At 36.6% G+C, this 17,195-nt stretch overlaps 2 protein-coding genes and 1 long non-coding RNA gene across 9 annotated transcripts in view; 1 reads left to right on the top strand and 2 right to left on the bottom strand.

Annotated features, from left to right (window-relative positions):
* Positions 1 to 713: 713 nt before the first annotated feature.
* LOC105197749 lies at positions 714 to 6,167 on the top strand. Of its 6 annotated transcripts, none has more exons than XR_850832.3 (4): positions 1,468 to 1,739; positions 2,784 to 2,908; positions 4,207 to 4,474; positions 4,803 to 6,167. XR_850832.3 is itself a non-coding variant. In XM_011164263.3 (3 exons), the coding sequence occupies exons 1-3, from the start codon at positions 1,459 to 1,461 to the stop codon at positions 4,382 to 4,384; spliced, it is 306 nt and encodes a 101-aa protein (XP_011162565.1). In that variant the 5' UTR covers positions 714 to 1,458; the 3' UTR covers positions 4,385 to 6,167. The 6 variants fall into 6 exon arrangements, 4 of the variants coding, with proteins under 4 accessions (XP_011162565.1, XP_011162564.1, XP_011162563.1 ...); XR_850831.3 differs by having other exon boundaries at positions 4,189 to 4,474; XM_011164263.3 differs by lacking the exon at positions 1,468 to 1,739 and adding an exon at positions 714 to 1,461 and having other exon boundaries at positions 4,207 to 6,167.
* LOC120358788 lies at positions 1,101 to 2,711 on the bottom strand. The gene is made up of 2 exons (XR_005575652.1): positions 2,155 to 2,711; positions 1,101 to 1,780 (listed from the first exon to the last, which is right to left on the bottom strand). It is a non-coding gene; the product is annotated as an uncharacterized LOC120358788 (long non-coding RNA).
* A 4,593-nt stretch (positions 6,168 to 10,760) lies between the features above and the next one.
* The window catches only part of LOC105197750 (single-minded homolog 2), a 50,701-nt gene continuing 44,266 nt past the window's right edge, over positions 10,761 to 17,195 (bottom strand). For both annotated transcript variants that reach the window (XM_039454127.1, XM_039454126.1), the window contains exons 8-9: positions 15,974 to 16,462; positions 10,761 to 15,274 (exon numbers count right to left, since the gene is read on the bottom strand). In XM_039454127.1, coding sequence (XP_039310061.1) covers positions 14,574 to 15,274; positions 15,974 to 16,462 — 1,190 coding nt within the window. In that variant the 3' untranslated portion in view covers positions 10,761 to 14,573. The remainder of the gene's footprint in view (positions 15,275 to 15,973; positions 16,463 to 17,195) is intronic.

Genomic DNA, 17,195 nt, shown 5'->3' with positions numbered 1-17,195 from the left:
AGCATTCAATCGATATTTGTATTACCGAAAAAAACTTAGAATTCTATAAGAGAATTCTTTACACATATGTAGGTTCTGAAATATAACATTTTTTTATAATTTCTGAATAAAACAAAATCTGAAGGTAGGGATATAGATTTTCTCAACATTTTTAAAGAGTATTTTAATTTTTATTACAAAATTTTAAAAATTTTATTAAAGTTACAAAATTATCTAAAAATTAAAAATTTTGAAATTTGTAAAAATTTTAAAGCTTATGTGAAGAATTTTAAAATTTTTCACAATTGCACAAAATTTCTGTATAAATTTCAAAATTTTTCTTAATTTCTAATAAATACTTTTATAATTTTTTAAAACTTCAATTTTTTTTAATAAAAATTGGAATATTTTTAAAATACTTTAGATCGTATAAGTTTTCTTCAGAAATTGTGAATTTAAAAAAAAATTTTTTTAGAAATTTAAAATACAAAAAAATTCTTGAAAATATTAGATACTTTTTTTTTTTAAGAAATGAAGTTGATAATTCGTTAAGCTTTATTTTAAAAAATCCTCACTGAAAAGCTTTATGATACTCCAACATTAGGCGATACTTTCAATATCGAATGCCAAATATTCAATCCTTTTCGCTCGCAAGAGTAAACCATGATATCGTAGGCTTCTGCGACGTATTCGAATACTATTAGCGGAATTATCGATGTCTGGCGTATCGATGTCTGGCGAACGAGCGAGAATGATCGGTGCATTACGCAATCGAGCATTCTTGTCCAGGTGCAGGACACCACGCGGGGACGCGTCTCCGTGGGTGAGAGCGCGGAGGAGGTCGCGCGGATGCCCCCGCGGAGACACGCAAGTTGATCGCACACGTGTGTACACATGCCGGTGATGATCGTTGGAGGGGTTTATCAGCGTTCGATGTTGCTTAGCTGGCACTGCCGGCTTCGCCTCACCTCGCTCTCGGCGGTCTCGTTTAGTGTTCGTTTAACTAGCCGGTTGCGCACCTGTCGGACGACGATCGTCGGACCGTCGTCCGCGATAGCGACGAGAACTTGTGTGTGGTGGAGGATTCAGAAATCGCTACATTGACCGTACGCTTTTCCGTTTTTCTCTCCCATTTTCTCCTCTTTCCGTTTTCCTTTGCTCTTCTTTTTTGAAACCTTGCTCGCGATTCGCCACTATCGTGACTGGACGGTCATCGACGTTGGATTCTCTCACGGATTTCTCAAGTCAAACTTGATCCTTTTTGTAATTGATCGGGGGACCGCGAGTAATCCGATCGGGATCTACCAACATCTTGGAGTCCACAATGTCATTGCTTCTTGATAGATACGCGAGTAGATCGCGATAACAGTCTGATATCAGTATCTTGAACAAACCCGACATCCATACGTAGGACAACGTCGCGAGCGAGGCATGACAAGACCGGCGTTCGCGGATTCGGCTGGTTGATTCATACTTACGATGGTAAGTAACACGGTAGTTTCTCCCACTTTCGGTGTTTACATATCTCTCGAATGATCCCGAGGTCGGTCGCACGGTCCCTGACCGCAAATACGCTCGAAGTGTCACGTGTGACGATTTTCCTTTCCTTTTTCTCGACAAAATTCCTAGTCGTGCTTCGCTCAAGTGTCGTAAACAGTGTACATCGGTTTATCGATCATTTGCACGACATTATTAAATAGTTATGCCATCTGCCTAGCCTCATGGCAAAGCTGATATTCCTCGGTGTATCCTTAGGCGTGGTAAGTTTCCACATCTGGCAATTGCGCAAATTATCTCTGTGCTGACAATGAAAAAAAAAATTAGATGGGAGGGATATAACAAGCTACATGTAATTGCAATTTTTTAAATATTTGCACGTATACCCTTTTAACAAGTGATTTAGGAAAGTTTAGTGTATCTATACGTAATACATATTTTATCATAAATATATATAATACATAAATATATATACATAATTATTATTTTTCAAAAGAGTTACAATGCAATTAGAATCTTAACGGAGGTATCATCGTGAACAAAGTTATCTGATAATTTCGTATCAACGAACAAATATTCCTTTATCTCATAACTTAATGATTAGTCTTAAGGTATGACAAGACTATGTGGACTAATTTTGAGATACACAGTTAAAATTGAAAAAAGTTTAAAACTCACGCGCAATGTTCAGTGATTCGCGATTGATCACGTATACTTCCTCTCTTATTATCTCCCTCGTTTTTCCTCTCGAGCAAAATACGGGAGATATTTACAGATTCCAGTAGATCTCGTATCGTAATTGATCACGTCCGTTCGCAGACCTCGTTATTAGAGTTGCAGCTAGCAGTGCACGCAAGGTCGGATCGGTGCAAAAACTAGTCGATGCGATGCATGAAACAGATATTCGAGAGATAAAAATTCTGATTAGGAATACGGTAATGATTGGAGTAAAGTGCGTCAATTCCTGACATTAACAATCATTGATATTGAAATTTATGAACGCTGTTTACGAAACCTCGAGGAAGCGAAGCTTCATAGCCGCGCGCACGACAGAAATTCCATCCACGATATCTTGCACTCCCGTTTCCTTGTTACTCGAAACTTTCGCTTCATCGCTCTAAATTAACGCTTGTTTATCAAAATCGCGTTGCATGAATTTTATCGCGAAACCAGACGGACGAATAAAATAGATTTTTCATACGAGCATCCGTCCCCTCGTTAACGAGCGTTTTTCGGTTTCCACGATTTGGATTTAATTGTGTTTTTTTTTTTAAGGAAAAAGTGTGACACTAAACTCTTGTTTCTAGGGATCTCTCGACGATTTGACGCTATATTTTTACATTGCATGCGGTATCATCGCCGTCGCGCTTATCTTACTTTTCGTTTTGGTGATCGTGCTATTCGTGAAAGTAAATCGATTAGCCCAGGACGGGTGAGTAATACATCCTCGTTGTCAGTCGACAATTGGGACAACAATCGAAGGTTTATTCATAAAAGATATTAAATATTTAGCAAATATCAGTCATATTAATTAAAGTGCTCACGTTCTAATCCGACGATGACAAACGTATACTTAATTGCGCAAAAGTGCGTGTATAGTCGAAGCCAACGTGCGTCTTCGCGTTCGCGTAATACGTTTCAAAATTTCTACATGGTTGAATCGTACCGTAGCTAAACACATAGTACGATCGCGAATACGTCGGCAACGTATTTCGCCAGGTACGTGCACGCGAAATATCCGGTTTTAAGAGCTTTAAAATATTATGGAACGTCTTCGTAAAATAAACGTCTCTCTTTTGATAATAGGTTCTTATATTTCTAACATTCTTGTTTTTTTTTTTTTTTTATATAATTACAAAATTCAGTAAAATCTACGCAATTGGAAGATTGAACCATTGAAGATTCCAGCCATTTCGCAAAACGTAAAAATTATTTATTTGATATCGTTCTAACTGTACGTTCATGAATACTGTTGTAAAATCGAGTATTGCATGCAGTAGACTGATATTTCCGCGATTATTTGATTGCTTCACTTGGCGGTTCACCTGCGCGGCGAAAGGAAAGTAAAAAAAAATGTTCGACACGTATCTGCAACGGTAGCAGACATTTTCGCGTTTCTGCCACAAGATACGCATGTTTCTTTCGTGAGTCACGTAGCCGACGAAATTGTTGATAGCATATCTTTATTGCTCCGATTATTTCGCTTATCTCTCTCGAGAATGTAAGGCAATAATGACAATCACAAATTTTACTTTTATTAGTAAATGATTTCTGGTTTCCTCGTAAATGTTTAACATAAAAGTGCAGTTCAGTCATAATCTTGATATGATTTTATTCCAATTGTTGTATTGAAAGTTGTAACTGCACCTTTCGTCACGTAGAGGACGATCTTGTTTGTTACCTCGAGTTGCTTTCCTTCTGCGATTTTTTCAAAATATTTCCGGGTCTTCTTTTTTTCATTCAACTCACTTCCGCCACGAAACTTGAAGAAAGTCTCCTTAGTTTAAGTTTTATTTCGTAATTTCTTCAATCGGTTATTACTAATGCTAGTAGTCATCGTTTCCTTCGTGCAGTGCTTGGAGGACATTTCCCATTTATAATCCTTATTGCAATCAGCGATCGATTTGAATTCATCTGTCATCTCCATCGAATCCTCGTTCCTTTCCATCTTTGAATTCGATCGCTGAAGGTTGAAACTGAAAATTGATTTAGGTCCAATCGACTAAACAGGCAGACGAATATGATGGCAGACTTTTGTTACACCAATCCCACGATCGTGCCTGGAGAATTACTCTCTCGCCGTGGCTTTTCCATGTACAGCGGGACCGACAACTTCGACGACGATTTCGGCAAGAATAAGAACGGCCATTATGGTGGAACGTATCATGAGGCTCGATCGAAATTCTGATCGAAATTCGAATCTGAGATGACAGATCTCATGGCACTGATGCAACTTATCCGAACCAATTAATCGATAATTAACGAGATATCAAGTAATGTAAGATATACACTTAGTTTAAGTTATTAGTTTGACCTAGTTATATTATTAATAGTATTATTTACTTCTGAATGTATAGTATTTCTCTGCGTAACTTATTGCGTAATGTAACACGGTTCAACGTCCAAGTTTTTTTATTTACCTTAGGCAGATGTTATATGTAAATACATGTTGCTTAGATACGTTTGATTAGAATTTCCGATCTTTTGCTGCGGCATAAAATAACGTTTAAAAACGATAACAGTTCAACTTATAATATATAATTGATAATTAGAGAAATTAGAGTGCCATTTTATCGGAAATGAGTTCTAATTCAACTTTTCCTTAGATATGACGCCTTCGAATCTTCAACATCATCAAAGTGGAAATTGATAGTCATTTTGAAGAATAATAAAAACTACAAGATGACATATGAATGATGATATATATTTATCATACAAGGTGTCTGATAATAATCGCATTATCTCTAGATCTGGACAGATAGAGCTGATTAAATTAAATTTAAAAAATGCGATATTCACGAACAAATGTTATTCGTGACGTTATTTATTTATTTGGTTATAAAAAAATTTAACTGATGGTAGAATATATATTTCTATAAAATATTTCAAATATTACAAATTTATTTTACTAAAATGATTCTTTATTTAAATACGGCGAAATAAAATATTATTCCTAGCAAATAAACCAAATAATAAGAAAAATAAGTTATATTTTGCTGAAATAAGATATATTTTATAGAAATGTTTATTTCGACATCACAATCATATTTTTGTATAAACAATAAATATTGAAGAAAACGTTCTAGATAACATCATTTGTTTGCTAATATTTTGACTTTTTTCTCAGTGTATCATTTTTTTATTAATTGATGTTTTTGCTGGGGATAAAATTTTATTTTACTTTATTTAAATAAAGATTTATTACAGTGAAATAAATATTATATCCAAGAAATGAATTTTTAAATATCTCTCTCAATGTAATGAAAAATTAATTAATAAAGATCTGTAAATTAGTTAAAAGTGAGAGATTTGGATATGTATTCTATGAACAGCACACAATTATAGTAAAGAACTTTATTCAGTTTAATTCGTTCTGTCTATGAGTTGTGATTGTTACTAGATATTCTGTTTTTTGCTGTCTGTTTTATCGGCCATCCGACACGCCGATAATGTTGAAGGTTTACCAGAGGATGTTCAGATGTCTCCATATACATTTCACGCCGCAGAGAAAAATATACACGGTGCTCCGAATATTTTTCATGTTCTTCTAAGAGTAGAAAAAATTCGAAATACATAATACCTTATGCATTTAGGATTCACAATATTTTTCAGATAAGAGGATAATGCTAGACTTTATGAAATATACTAGTCGATTCAATATTTTTTTAACAGATTTTCATAATTACCCGTGAGGATCTAAATGTACAAATCATACTGTAATATAATTGAAGTAATATGCAGTACCAAAGATAATCATGCTTATAAATTAATAAATATATCACGTATACTGGGAAATAATTAATTGTGCTTGTAACACATAAATGAAGTTAATATTTATATAGTATATCTTAGTATATCTGACATTTATTAAACACATAATAGCCCTCATAGATAATATAAATATATGTATAAGAAAATCACTTTTGAGTAAACTAAGTTTAATGAAAATCTGAGCCAATTAAACAGTGAATTAAATTAAATTATAAAATCATAAATAAAAATGCAATAAATTTTTATTTTGCGAAATGGTATGCACCACGTAAATATGTAATATGATCATAATTGATTATTTTCCTGTGTATATATATATATATCAAATATGATCATAATTGATTATTTTCCTGTGTATATATATATCAAATACATTCTTCTATTTGTGTATCGTTTATTAGTGTCTTATTAATTTAAATATATATATTTTTTGCCATATGTGATTTAAATATATATATACTTTATTATTTAAGATAGAAAAAGATAATATTTATTTTACCCAGATTAATCGTAACAAGAAATGTTACAGATCGATTTGTCGCGATACTTCAACAAAGTATTAAAAAAACTATTTGTCGTAAGTTTTTATAAATTTTAAATAAATTTCACGATTTTTACAAAGATTATAGTTAGAATCAGATTTTAATTCAACGCAACAGGTGTTCCAATAATATTTAAAATATTTTCGGAGATGATAAGAAGTAAATTGATATCGATATTAAAAAACATAGATACTATTTCTTTTCAAGAGTAAGTGCCGATCCTCCAATATTCATCGGTAACGATGCCAGTACCAAGTATCTGACGCCTTGCTTTAATCATCAGTAGCATCGCCGATCTTACCTGGTGATGGCTTCCGTTCCGGAAGTGGTGGCGAAATCGCGCGCGCGGGAACGGCGATGGCGGCGACCGGTGGCACGTGTATGTGTATGTGTGTTGGCGTAGGCAATGGCACGGGGATAGGCCGTAATTGGTATAAAATCATCGAGCAAACACATCGGACAAGACAGCCCGGGGATTGTGGGCGGCGTTGCGTGCCGTTGTCCTGGTTACCGCGGGGGCGACTCCGCTAAAGCGGACCCTTCGCCCCCGATTGCGCGCAGGCCCGCCGCCGCTACACACCTGCGTGCCTGCGTTCGTGTGCGTTTGTGTGCGTGCGCGCGTGTTTGTATTGGTGTGTGTGCGACGGTTCCGTCAGAACCCAACGTAACACAATCGCCTTTCCTCAGCTACATACGCCAGATTTATACTATACCATCACCGGCAGCACCAAGGATCGCCTCCGACCAACGCGATCTTCGCTCCACGGAAATCTATCTGGAACTGCGACCTTTGCACCGAAATTTTTCCATTATTTGTAACATCTCGGCTCTTTCTGGCCTCGTTCATTTATGACGACAAGCGTTTCGTCACGTTTCTTAACAAATTTATTGATCCTGAAACTGGAATTTGTCATAGAGTTTCTGTATTAGAGATTTGAAGAATCATTATCAAACTAGGTAAGATCTCGCATAATTGAGCTTATAAACGTTAGCCTGGCAGCACGATTACTTGCGTAGCTTCCATTTTCGGGGATCTCGAATCTGATTTCATCTAGTTTCATCTATAAGAGCATCGCGGTTTGTGCTACATCCCCATAAATCTCCGTAATCCGCGTCTTAATGATGAGTAAATACTACACCCCCCGCGGTACAAATGTTTCTACAGCGCACGCAACCTGTCAAGTGTTTAGTTTACTTAAAATCTCCCTCCCCCCTCGCTTTCTACCCTAAATCCGCGTTTATATCCCTAATCGCCGGGAATAATAGCCACTTCTGCGGTACCCTCGATACAGCCGATGCATATGTTGTTCTTCAGGGGTGTCACGCACGATCCATGATATTATCCTTTGTCGCTGCATTTAGGAAAAAACTTGTCGTGAACTTTTGCGAAAACTCAAGCTAAAACAAAAAAAGTCTTGAAATTAAAATAATAAATTTTTTTTTTTTAATTTAGCAAGTACAAACAGTAGAGTGAATAGAATGAAATTTATAGGGTTACTGCACCAGACAATGAACAAATAAAAAATTGAACTAGTCAATGAACACATACATGAAATTTTAATATAATTACAATTTTAAATAAAAAATGATCTCTTGATAAAATCTTTATGAAAATTAGATCATAAAAAGTACAATTAATTCGCAATTTACTATTAATAAAGTCTTATTATTTTAATTCTTTTCTGAAATAGTCATTTACTAGTTATTGTTCAGCGACTAGTGCAGTGACCCTAAGCAATATTTAAATTTATTTTTTCAAGAATAATTTTAACCATCTTAATTTTACTCTTTTCTTTCGACAGAAAAGAAAAATAAAAAGGTATAGAAAATTGCGAAGGGGAAGTAATTATAAATATATGATTTGCGCAACGGTTCTTCGCCGACCATACGTGGCCTCATTACTTTCGTGACCGGGTTCTCTCTATATAATACCCGTACCGTTTTACTGTAGAGTATACGTGCAGGGTGGAGACATATGTAAAAGTTTAAGACTTCACGTCTCATATTTTTACGAGCGACTGGAAGAAACGCGAGGAAAGAAACAAAACCACTCGTCTCACCGTGGCAATTATACACAGTCCACACTGTTCGACTCCACCTATTCACCATTCTAATCTTCTGCGAGTTGACTGTCCGTATATTATTATGTTTATTATATTTACGAATTATTTTAAACTTATTTAACCAACTCTCTTACAATAACAACGTTACATAATAGAGAATTATACTTCCGATTTCGGTAACCTGTTGTCGAAAAAGAAAGGAAAGCGATCAGGACATTCTTTTATAGCTCCTAAGATAAAATTCTGTCTGTCAACTATTATTTTAGGTCCAAGCATCTTTCTAAAACTAACAACCGCTGAAACGTAATACGTATGGTACTTGTTCTTCTATCTTGATGCCTAAGACAACAGATTCATTTCATAGCTTTGCACTTTTGAAAAGTCAAGAAATAACATTACTTAAATCGCATATAATCATGTCAATGATAATAACAGACCGCGCAATTCTGCCGGTAGTGCTCGTCGTAATGCGTAGAAGCAAACGAACGGAAGAATACACCGGCCACGATATGAGTATAATGAGAACGTTAGAGGCGGGATAGTGCACGAGGGGTGCCATTATCGGTCGTGTGCGACGACGTGTCGAGGCTGCAGGAAGTCGCGTGCGGCTCGTTAAGTTGTTCGGCCGGTGAATGAGACGCGGCCACGATTCTGTGAAATTGTGCGATCAGTCGTTACAGAAAGTCCCGACTGTCAAATACCGCCCGTGGTGTCGGTTTAGGGCCGTACGTCTGAGATTTTTTTTCTATCAATCTGACATCAGTATTACATAAGACCAAAGCTTTTAAAGACAGGTCATTTTTTGAAAGCTTTTCCATCATTTTTCGGCACAGATTTTGTTAATAGAGTCACTGCAGTCAATGAATAAATAAAAAGTTAGACCAGTCAATGAACAAACATAAAATAACCTAATACAATTACATTTTCAAATAAAAAAATGCATTTTAATAAAATCTCCATGAAAATTAGATTTCAACAATATCAATTAATTTTGCAGTTTATTATTTTAAAGTCTTATTATTTTAATAGTTTTTCTAAACAGTCATTCATTGGCGACTGTTCAACGACTAGTGCAACGACCCTACTAGAATAGAAATTAAAATATTCTAAAGCATATCCTCGATTTGGATGAGCCTAAGTCTTCGGATATTTGAAGAGCCAGTTTTGATCAGATCCACACAAACTGTCAACATTGCTACAGGAAAATTGTCCCACAAAGTTAATATTGGACGTTTTAGACAAACACAATTATGTTCATCTTTACACTTCCTTTCTACTATCTCTAAAAGAGAGAAATAGTATGACATTCGTAATTGGAGTAAGTTCGACTTTGAGGAACGTGACTTGTGCGAAATCCACCTTTTTACACGCTTGCTTTTCGCGCGCGCGCGCGAAAGAGGAATAGGAGCTGAATGGCGATTGTAAAGTGGCACGTGCCTCTTCAGAGACCTCATGCCAGCAAGCACACGACCGCCGAAAGCTAGCCGATGGAGAATCGTGCGAGGCACAATTAATTTATTGTTTGCGCCGGCCGAGTGACAATCGGGGTCGCGCGACAGGAAAGCGGGATCGCGTTGCCTCACCGTGTTTGTGGGACAGGGGATGCTGCTCCCCGCGTGGATGCTGCGCGACGCGGATCGCTTTTGTGTGCGATCCCGCGCGCACCCGATCTCGCTCGTCGCTCTTAATTTAATCGTGAGAATCTCGCAAAGCTGAATTACCTGAAATTTTTGCCATTATTATTTGTCAACTGCTTTCTAGCAGAGTGCTTTCTCGACGTCTGCGATTGTTCGGTCGACCTATTCTTCTCGTCTTTTTGTCGCATAACACGCATTCGTTAGAAAATGCAAATCCGGAATAATCTAACAACAGGCGTGGGAATTCGCGTAGCTAAAACGCTTGAAACGCTTGTTCAAGTTGCTTAATGTCTTCTTTATCCATCTTGCGATAATTATCCTTTCTTCAATTGTTCGAAGAAATTAATTTGTTGAATCGATTTACATCAGACATTTGAGATTAGGAACGACACAATGTATATCAGTTTCACTTGCTTGTGCAATGCATAGCTGTTAAATGTCTTTCGTCTCTTTTAACAAAGAAAGCGTTATCTTATTTAATTATTAATATTTGACTCGTAAATGCCTGCATCTTAAGATATCGAAGCGGGAGAAGACAAGTAAAAAATACATTTTTCAGAAGAAAATATGATATACTTTCTTGTATGTACGTATGTAATTATACTTTTACAATATTTACAATGATTGACACGGACATTGCCGTTATCCTCGCTACGAAATCTCACACTTTACATTAATACAAATAATCAGGCCTGCGTTATGCGTGTATATTCGGCGTTAAAATGGCGAGACAATTTTTTTTTCTCACGTTTGGAAAGAAGTATTTAAAAAAGAACTTGAAAATGCGTATAAAATCACACAAGAAGTATCTGAGATCTAATCTAAATGACCATTAAGTCTTGAAGTACTTGCGTTAAAAAAAAAAGAAGTTATTGTTTCGAGTTTTCACTTTGATGCCGATTATACAAGCATGTTGATTACACGGTCTAAGACATGTTAATTTCTATCCGTAATAAAATATCCCGCGATGGTCAAAGTACATTGGGTTTTACGCTACGCACTTACAGATATATACAGTATATACTTGCTCCTCTGGATACGCATACTTAAATAAGCGCGATTAAAAATATAATACTAATTCTTCGATAAAAAGAGCGTAAATTTCTTTGGTCGATTGGCACAAGCACCGGTCAGTCTTTGCGGATCGATGTAAGTGCTACTATATATATATACATTTTATGTATATAATCAATTAGAATAATTACGTCTACGGTATTTACATAGTGTTACATTCGAGAGATGTCTCGCCTTAATGGTATAGCAACAACGCTAATAGCCTGATTAGTATATTGTTTAATATTTGAATATCTTGTTTCAACACTTGCAATTCAAAAATTGAAGGGATGAAAATGGCTAATATAAAACTATACAAAATTTATTTACAGAATGTTCCACAGAACTTTCATGCGACTACACCGCCAAAACGTATTGTGATATGGAAGAAGGTACATAAGATTAAATCGAATGGTTTTACTCTAACTTTTTGTGTTTTTAAAAATCCATTTTTTTTTTATATCAATGTAGTGCTTTATTCTCCATAAAAAAAAGTATTATGTTTTACAAATAAAACACATACAACTCTCACAAAGTGTACCACTCGTGAGACCTTAAAAAAGCTTAGTACAATCATTTTGCTGCTGACAAGATAATATAAAAAAACTGCGGGGATTCAGATTGGTAAAGCAAGACTAGACTTGCTTGCCGAGCGATTGGACATGATTCTTACCTGTAGATTCTTACCTGTAGATCTTGACCAATCATGTTCAATCGTTCGATAAGTAGGTCCAATTGCTTTACCGGCATGGACTCGTCCATTATGAAGCTGGATGCATAATGAACAGTAGGGATGGAAACTTTTGACTTTTCTGGGTGTGGAGTACCTCATTCAAGGGGGAGGGGGAGAGTGGTTTTAATAACATTCAAGTATTTTATTTTTTGTTATTGAATGTGCAACGTGAGTACCCTAATCAAATACTGGTTTTTGTTAAATCTCTTAAAATTTCTTAAAATTAGTCAAAAATTAAAATATTTTAAAAATTTTTGACTAATTTTAAAATTAGTTAAAAATAAAAATACTCCGAATTTTGGGTGTAGAATTTTACACCCGCTGCACCAGCAGGAGCTTTGGGGGTGTGGAAAGATTCATACCCTCCATTAAAAAGTCTTCGTCAGTGATGAAGAACACAAGCAATAGGAACAGAGAATAAGAGATCAATATGTTGAACAAGAAACATTTTATAAGTTTTTCTTATTCAATATGTTAAAAAGTTCTTTATTTTTTGTTCTTATTGTCTGTGCTTTTTGTTGTGCATCTACGTTCACAAGCGATAAAGTATCCAACATGCATTAGAGCAAACACAGCGATATGCAAGCTAATCATTCAAGAAATTGTGCATTTTGTGATTCCAGCTTAAGATAGAGAGCGAGTGCTCATCTTATCAGTTATTTTTGTTATTACAGATTAATTATTGGTTTAGAGCTGTTTTAATTTGAAATTTATTAAAAATGTTATTTATATTTTTATACTTTTATTACAGAAAACAAATTTTTTTGCAGTTGCATACATGCATATAAATATCTAACAATGACGCATAAAATTAGAATAACTATAATAAAACCATTCAATTTTGCTATGTATCTTTTTTTCGATCTGTCAAGCCGATTTTGATGATGTTACTCATCAGAGTTCTGTGAAACAAAAATTTATTTAATATTTTATATTTAATGTACAATTATTTTAATATACAGAACGTATTCCAGAATTTGTGCGCATGGAACGCACAGTGCGATTTTTCGTCAGAAGAAATAACTTTTTCCTTTTTGGCAAAATTACGAACTTAATTAAAAAATTAAATACCATTTTGCCTGAGGAAAAAGTTGCTTCTTCTGGCGTAGACAATTGCACTGTGCATTTTACTGTACAAATTCTGGAACGTTTGTATATTAATTTACTATGTATATATATTAAAATTTATTTAGAATTATTTTAAAATATAAATAAATTTTATATAGAATTCCGACATCCGATTTCTCGGAGTTTTGAGAAGTCTATGAAAATCGATATATATTTTTGTTCTTGTTTCCAATTCATATCAAATTCAAACGAATATTAATTAATATTTCACGCCCGATGTCTTCTTGCCGAATTACTTTTCGTAGAATCCTCAGGAGATACGCGTCCAGCGCGTATAAAATATTCTTAACTTTTTCCTACACGATGCTCGCAACGTCCGATCATTATTGTGAAGTACTTAAGTGAAATTGGATTACGATATCGCGAATTATTATTGTCTCATCTCGAGATATGTGACACGAAGCACGTATAAAGGAGTTGATGATTATTTTCAAATTAACAACTTTTTAATCTTCATACATTTTTCCTTGCAATAACTTGGCTAGCGTACCCGAATTTAAGTGATTATAATACTGACATAATCATTTTTCTTATATCAATAATTGGAATTATTAATCTTGAAATCACATTCTTCATATCCTAATGATATTACAAGTGAGATTGATTCCAACAAATTTTAATAGATTTAAAATTAACATTCAAATTATCTAAGAAAATAACGATAACAGTATCGTTTTGTTCCTCGTCATCGTCATATCTTTATTCCAATAGCATTTATTACTGTTATTCCAGAGAATGTTGAAATCAAATCGATTCTTTGACCACCGCTGTCCATGTCGCATCATCGAGATTTTATTGGTAACGTGATCTTTCAGTCCTTAGCTCTTGTCAGAACGTGGTGACCTTTCAGCGTATTTCTACGCTTTTTTTTATCATTCACACAGATACATACATACTTTCCGAAGCTTATCTCACAAACGAAACGTCGATCTGCCGTAACTCTTTTTCTTTACGTGAAAGCATCTATCACACAAAAAAAGAAATGTTTAAATAATATTTTATTATCTTCTTATCGAACTCGTGCGACAATTAGTTTTACTAATTCCGCATGCAGATAAAAATCTAGATAGTAACGTATTAATTCGACACGTGCGTCGAAAGAAGCTTAATGTAAAGACGAGAATTTTTCGTAACATTTAATAGCTAATAACAATATTATCACTTTAGGGCAATAACTTTCTAGTAGCAATTACGAATTACCTCTTAGGGTCGCGATACTTCGTTCCTCCATTTTCCATAGTCGTTTGTAGGGTGTGATGTAGGTAACATGAGACCCAGTAGGATTGTAAGGTTCGTTATTCGTCTGATGTCCAGCATACTGCTCTCCTCCACACTCTGACATTACGCAATGACGCTGCTGCTGTTGATGATGATGACGATGATGATGCCCGCACGCGTCGTCTTCACAAGCGGCGTCGAAGTGCTACGCGCAGGGCACCTCGAATTGATGTCAGTGAACAAACTGATGATGGGTTTCGTAATGAGACTGATGGTGCAGCGGCGGCGTGCCGCCGCTCACCGACGCCGTCTGGTGCGCATGCAGCTCCTGGGATACGGTGCTAGGACTGTACTGCTGAGAGTCAACGATGACGCTGGTATAGCCGGCTGACGAGGCTTCCAGATGATGGTGATGATGCGTGTGCTTGACCGTTCCGTTGCTATGGTGAGCCTGAGGGTGATTTTGTTGGTAACCATCGTGGTGCTGAAGTGCCGCGGCGTTATAGCTATCGTTGTTGTTAAAACCGCAGTTTGGATACATGATGACGCCGCCAGCTTCATTCAACGTCGACGTCGTCGACGACGTCGAGTCCGGCGGCATGTGATGGTGATGATGAGACGAGTGGTACCTCGATGGCAGTAGGGAATTCGTCAAGTGCACTTCCAGTCCGTCGACGCTACCGCAGGAGCTCGAGGACGTCGAGTAAGGTCGCTTCTGTTGGCCGCTCTGCGGACTGTGCTGCTGTTGCTGTTGCTGTTCGAGGGACGTCAAAGAAGTCGCACTCTGATGCAACAGATGTTGGGGATGCTGTCGTTTCTGCTGATTGTTCTGCGGGCTGTGCTGCTGAATAGTTAGGGACGTGGCGTGGTGGAGAAGCTGGTGATGATGCGTTTCTTGATGCTGCAGGGTGTTCACGGGGTCTTGGTGGAGGTCTCGAGATTATAAAATAGAGGGTTAAAATTAAATAAACTATAATTCTTATTTATGTGAACGATGAAAAATTAATGACCAAAAAGCAATGACAAAGAAAAGATAAATAACTTTTTATTTTTACGCTGTAATAGTCTACCGATGTCCGACTATACCTACCGACGTCTATCTGTTACAGTTTTATGCCAATATTTATAATATTTCACAATTGAATAGCTCTAAGGAAATAATAATTACCTTATAAAACCTTATTGAGATTATTTTGAAATAATAATTTTTCTTTTTTTTTCCTTTTAAAGAAAATAGTTTTCGCGAAAAATGCGTCCTTTTTTCAATTTTTATTGGATTGTGTTTGATCTACATTTGGGTTTTATTGAATAGTATTTAGTCTACAATTTATAAGAAAAAAAAAATAGAAATTTAAATGTTATTTCTGAATCTAAAACCAGTATTCATAATAGGTTCTTATATTTAAAATCATCTTAAGTGTAGACGTACTATCGTCTTGAGACGTCATTAACCAATTATAAAGCCGTCTCGAGACATTACTTAAAACAGTAATCTTGAAAGATCAGACTAATGAATATCAAAAATCTTCTATATATTTCGATCTATATATTTCGGAAGTTTGTTTACAGTTTTACTCATTTTAATTCACGCATTTTCACAAAGTGAGTTTTTGAACAAATTATGAGACTCACCACTGTACTGGTAGAACAAATCTGGACTGTAGTAAGCACTGTCCTCGTGGGCAGCACCATTAATACTGTGCGACGCGTACGGCGACGACGACAGGTAATGGTTGTGATTGGTCGAACCCACCAGGTATTCTGAATTGGGATAGCCGGAACTGTCGGCGTATTCGGTGTCAGGTGGCTCTTTGGTCCTGCGGTAAGAAGGCGGGCTCGGGCTGTGATTGTCCAGGTCGCTCGTACCAATCGTGACGGGCGTCGACACGGGAGCGCTCGGCGGATTTCCTGGACTCGAGCAGGATAATGACTTCTGCTCGCAGCTCTGAATCAATCCCGTGTTCTCGGTGCCCGTCAACACATAATTCACAGACACGATACAGTGCGGTCGCGAACTTCGCGAATTGTGCACGATTGTCACGTACGACTGCATCCATACCCAGCCGCCGCTCTTCGTCAGGAACCTGTAGTACCTCGTTGTAACCTGCCCTTTTCGTAACACTGTAAACAAAGCAACGATTCCCACCAATTTTTAGCAAAGAATTAATAACATACAATTTATCACATTATGTTAAGGCATAATAATGCATAGTAAATTGAGAAAATTTGAGAAAAATGTACGAGAGAAAATGAAATGTCATCGTTAAATGCTGTTATCTCTAGTAATGGCGCTATAATTAAAAATCATCGAAAAAGAAAATTATGTTTGAAATTGGAAAAAAGGCTTTTAATAATTCAAAAGGATTCTTTCGTTTATTTCTGAAGGAAAACCTTGCGGAAAGTGTACATGGCGCCCTTACGTACAATCGCGAAAAAATCGAGCTGTATGACATTTGCGACGTCGCGCAATCCTCAGGCGCAGACATTAGCGGCATTATGTCAGACTCCCTTCGAGTCGCGCTCGTGAAACTGCGAGTCTGTTCAAACAGTGATAGCAGTAACAGCCTCCTACCTCGCTCACACCTCTCGCTAAACCTCCCTCGCTTCTACCCGCTCTCTTATCACTCTCTCTCCCTCTCCCTCTCATTCTCTCTTTCGCGCGTATAGACGCGCACCCAGCAGCCGCCTCTTTTCGTCGGCGCGCTGTAGCAGCGTTGTTCAATCAATAATGTACACCCTAGGTGCACCACGTGTCCACATACTTAGAATAAGCGCTCGCGCGAGAGAGGAGAGCGGCGCGAGGCGCTCCGGGGTAAGAGGAAAGATGGAAAAGAGTAGAAATACGCTCTGCACA

This window comes from Solenopsis invicta, chromosome 10 (assembly GCF_016802725.1).
Source record: "Solenopsis invicta isolate M01_SB chromosome 10, UNIL_Sinv_3.0, whole genome shotgun sequence".
Lineage (NCBI taxonomy): Eukaryota > Metazoa > Arthropoda > Insecta > Hymenoptera > Formicidae > Solenopsis > Solenopsis invicta.
Note: the sequence above shows the minus strand (reverse complement) of the source record. Positions and strands in the feature narration are given on the sequence as shown.

Excerpts from the sequence above, each read along its gene's own strand:
- LOC105197749 (XM_011164259.3), top strand. The coding sequence starts at position 1,701 with ATGGCAAAGCTGATATTCCTCGGTGTATCCTTAGGCGTG. Across the intron at positions 1,740-2,783 it reads TCGGTGTATCCTTAGGCGTG|GGATCTCTCGACGATTTGAC; the intron begins GTAAGTTTCCAC and ends TCTTGTTTCTAG. Across the intron at positions 2,909-4,188 it reads AATCGATTAGCCCAGGACGG|GTCCAATCGACTAAACAGGC; the intron begins GTGAGTAATACA and ends AAATTGATTTAG.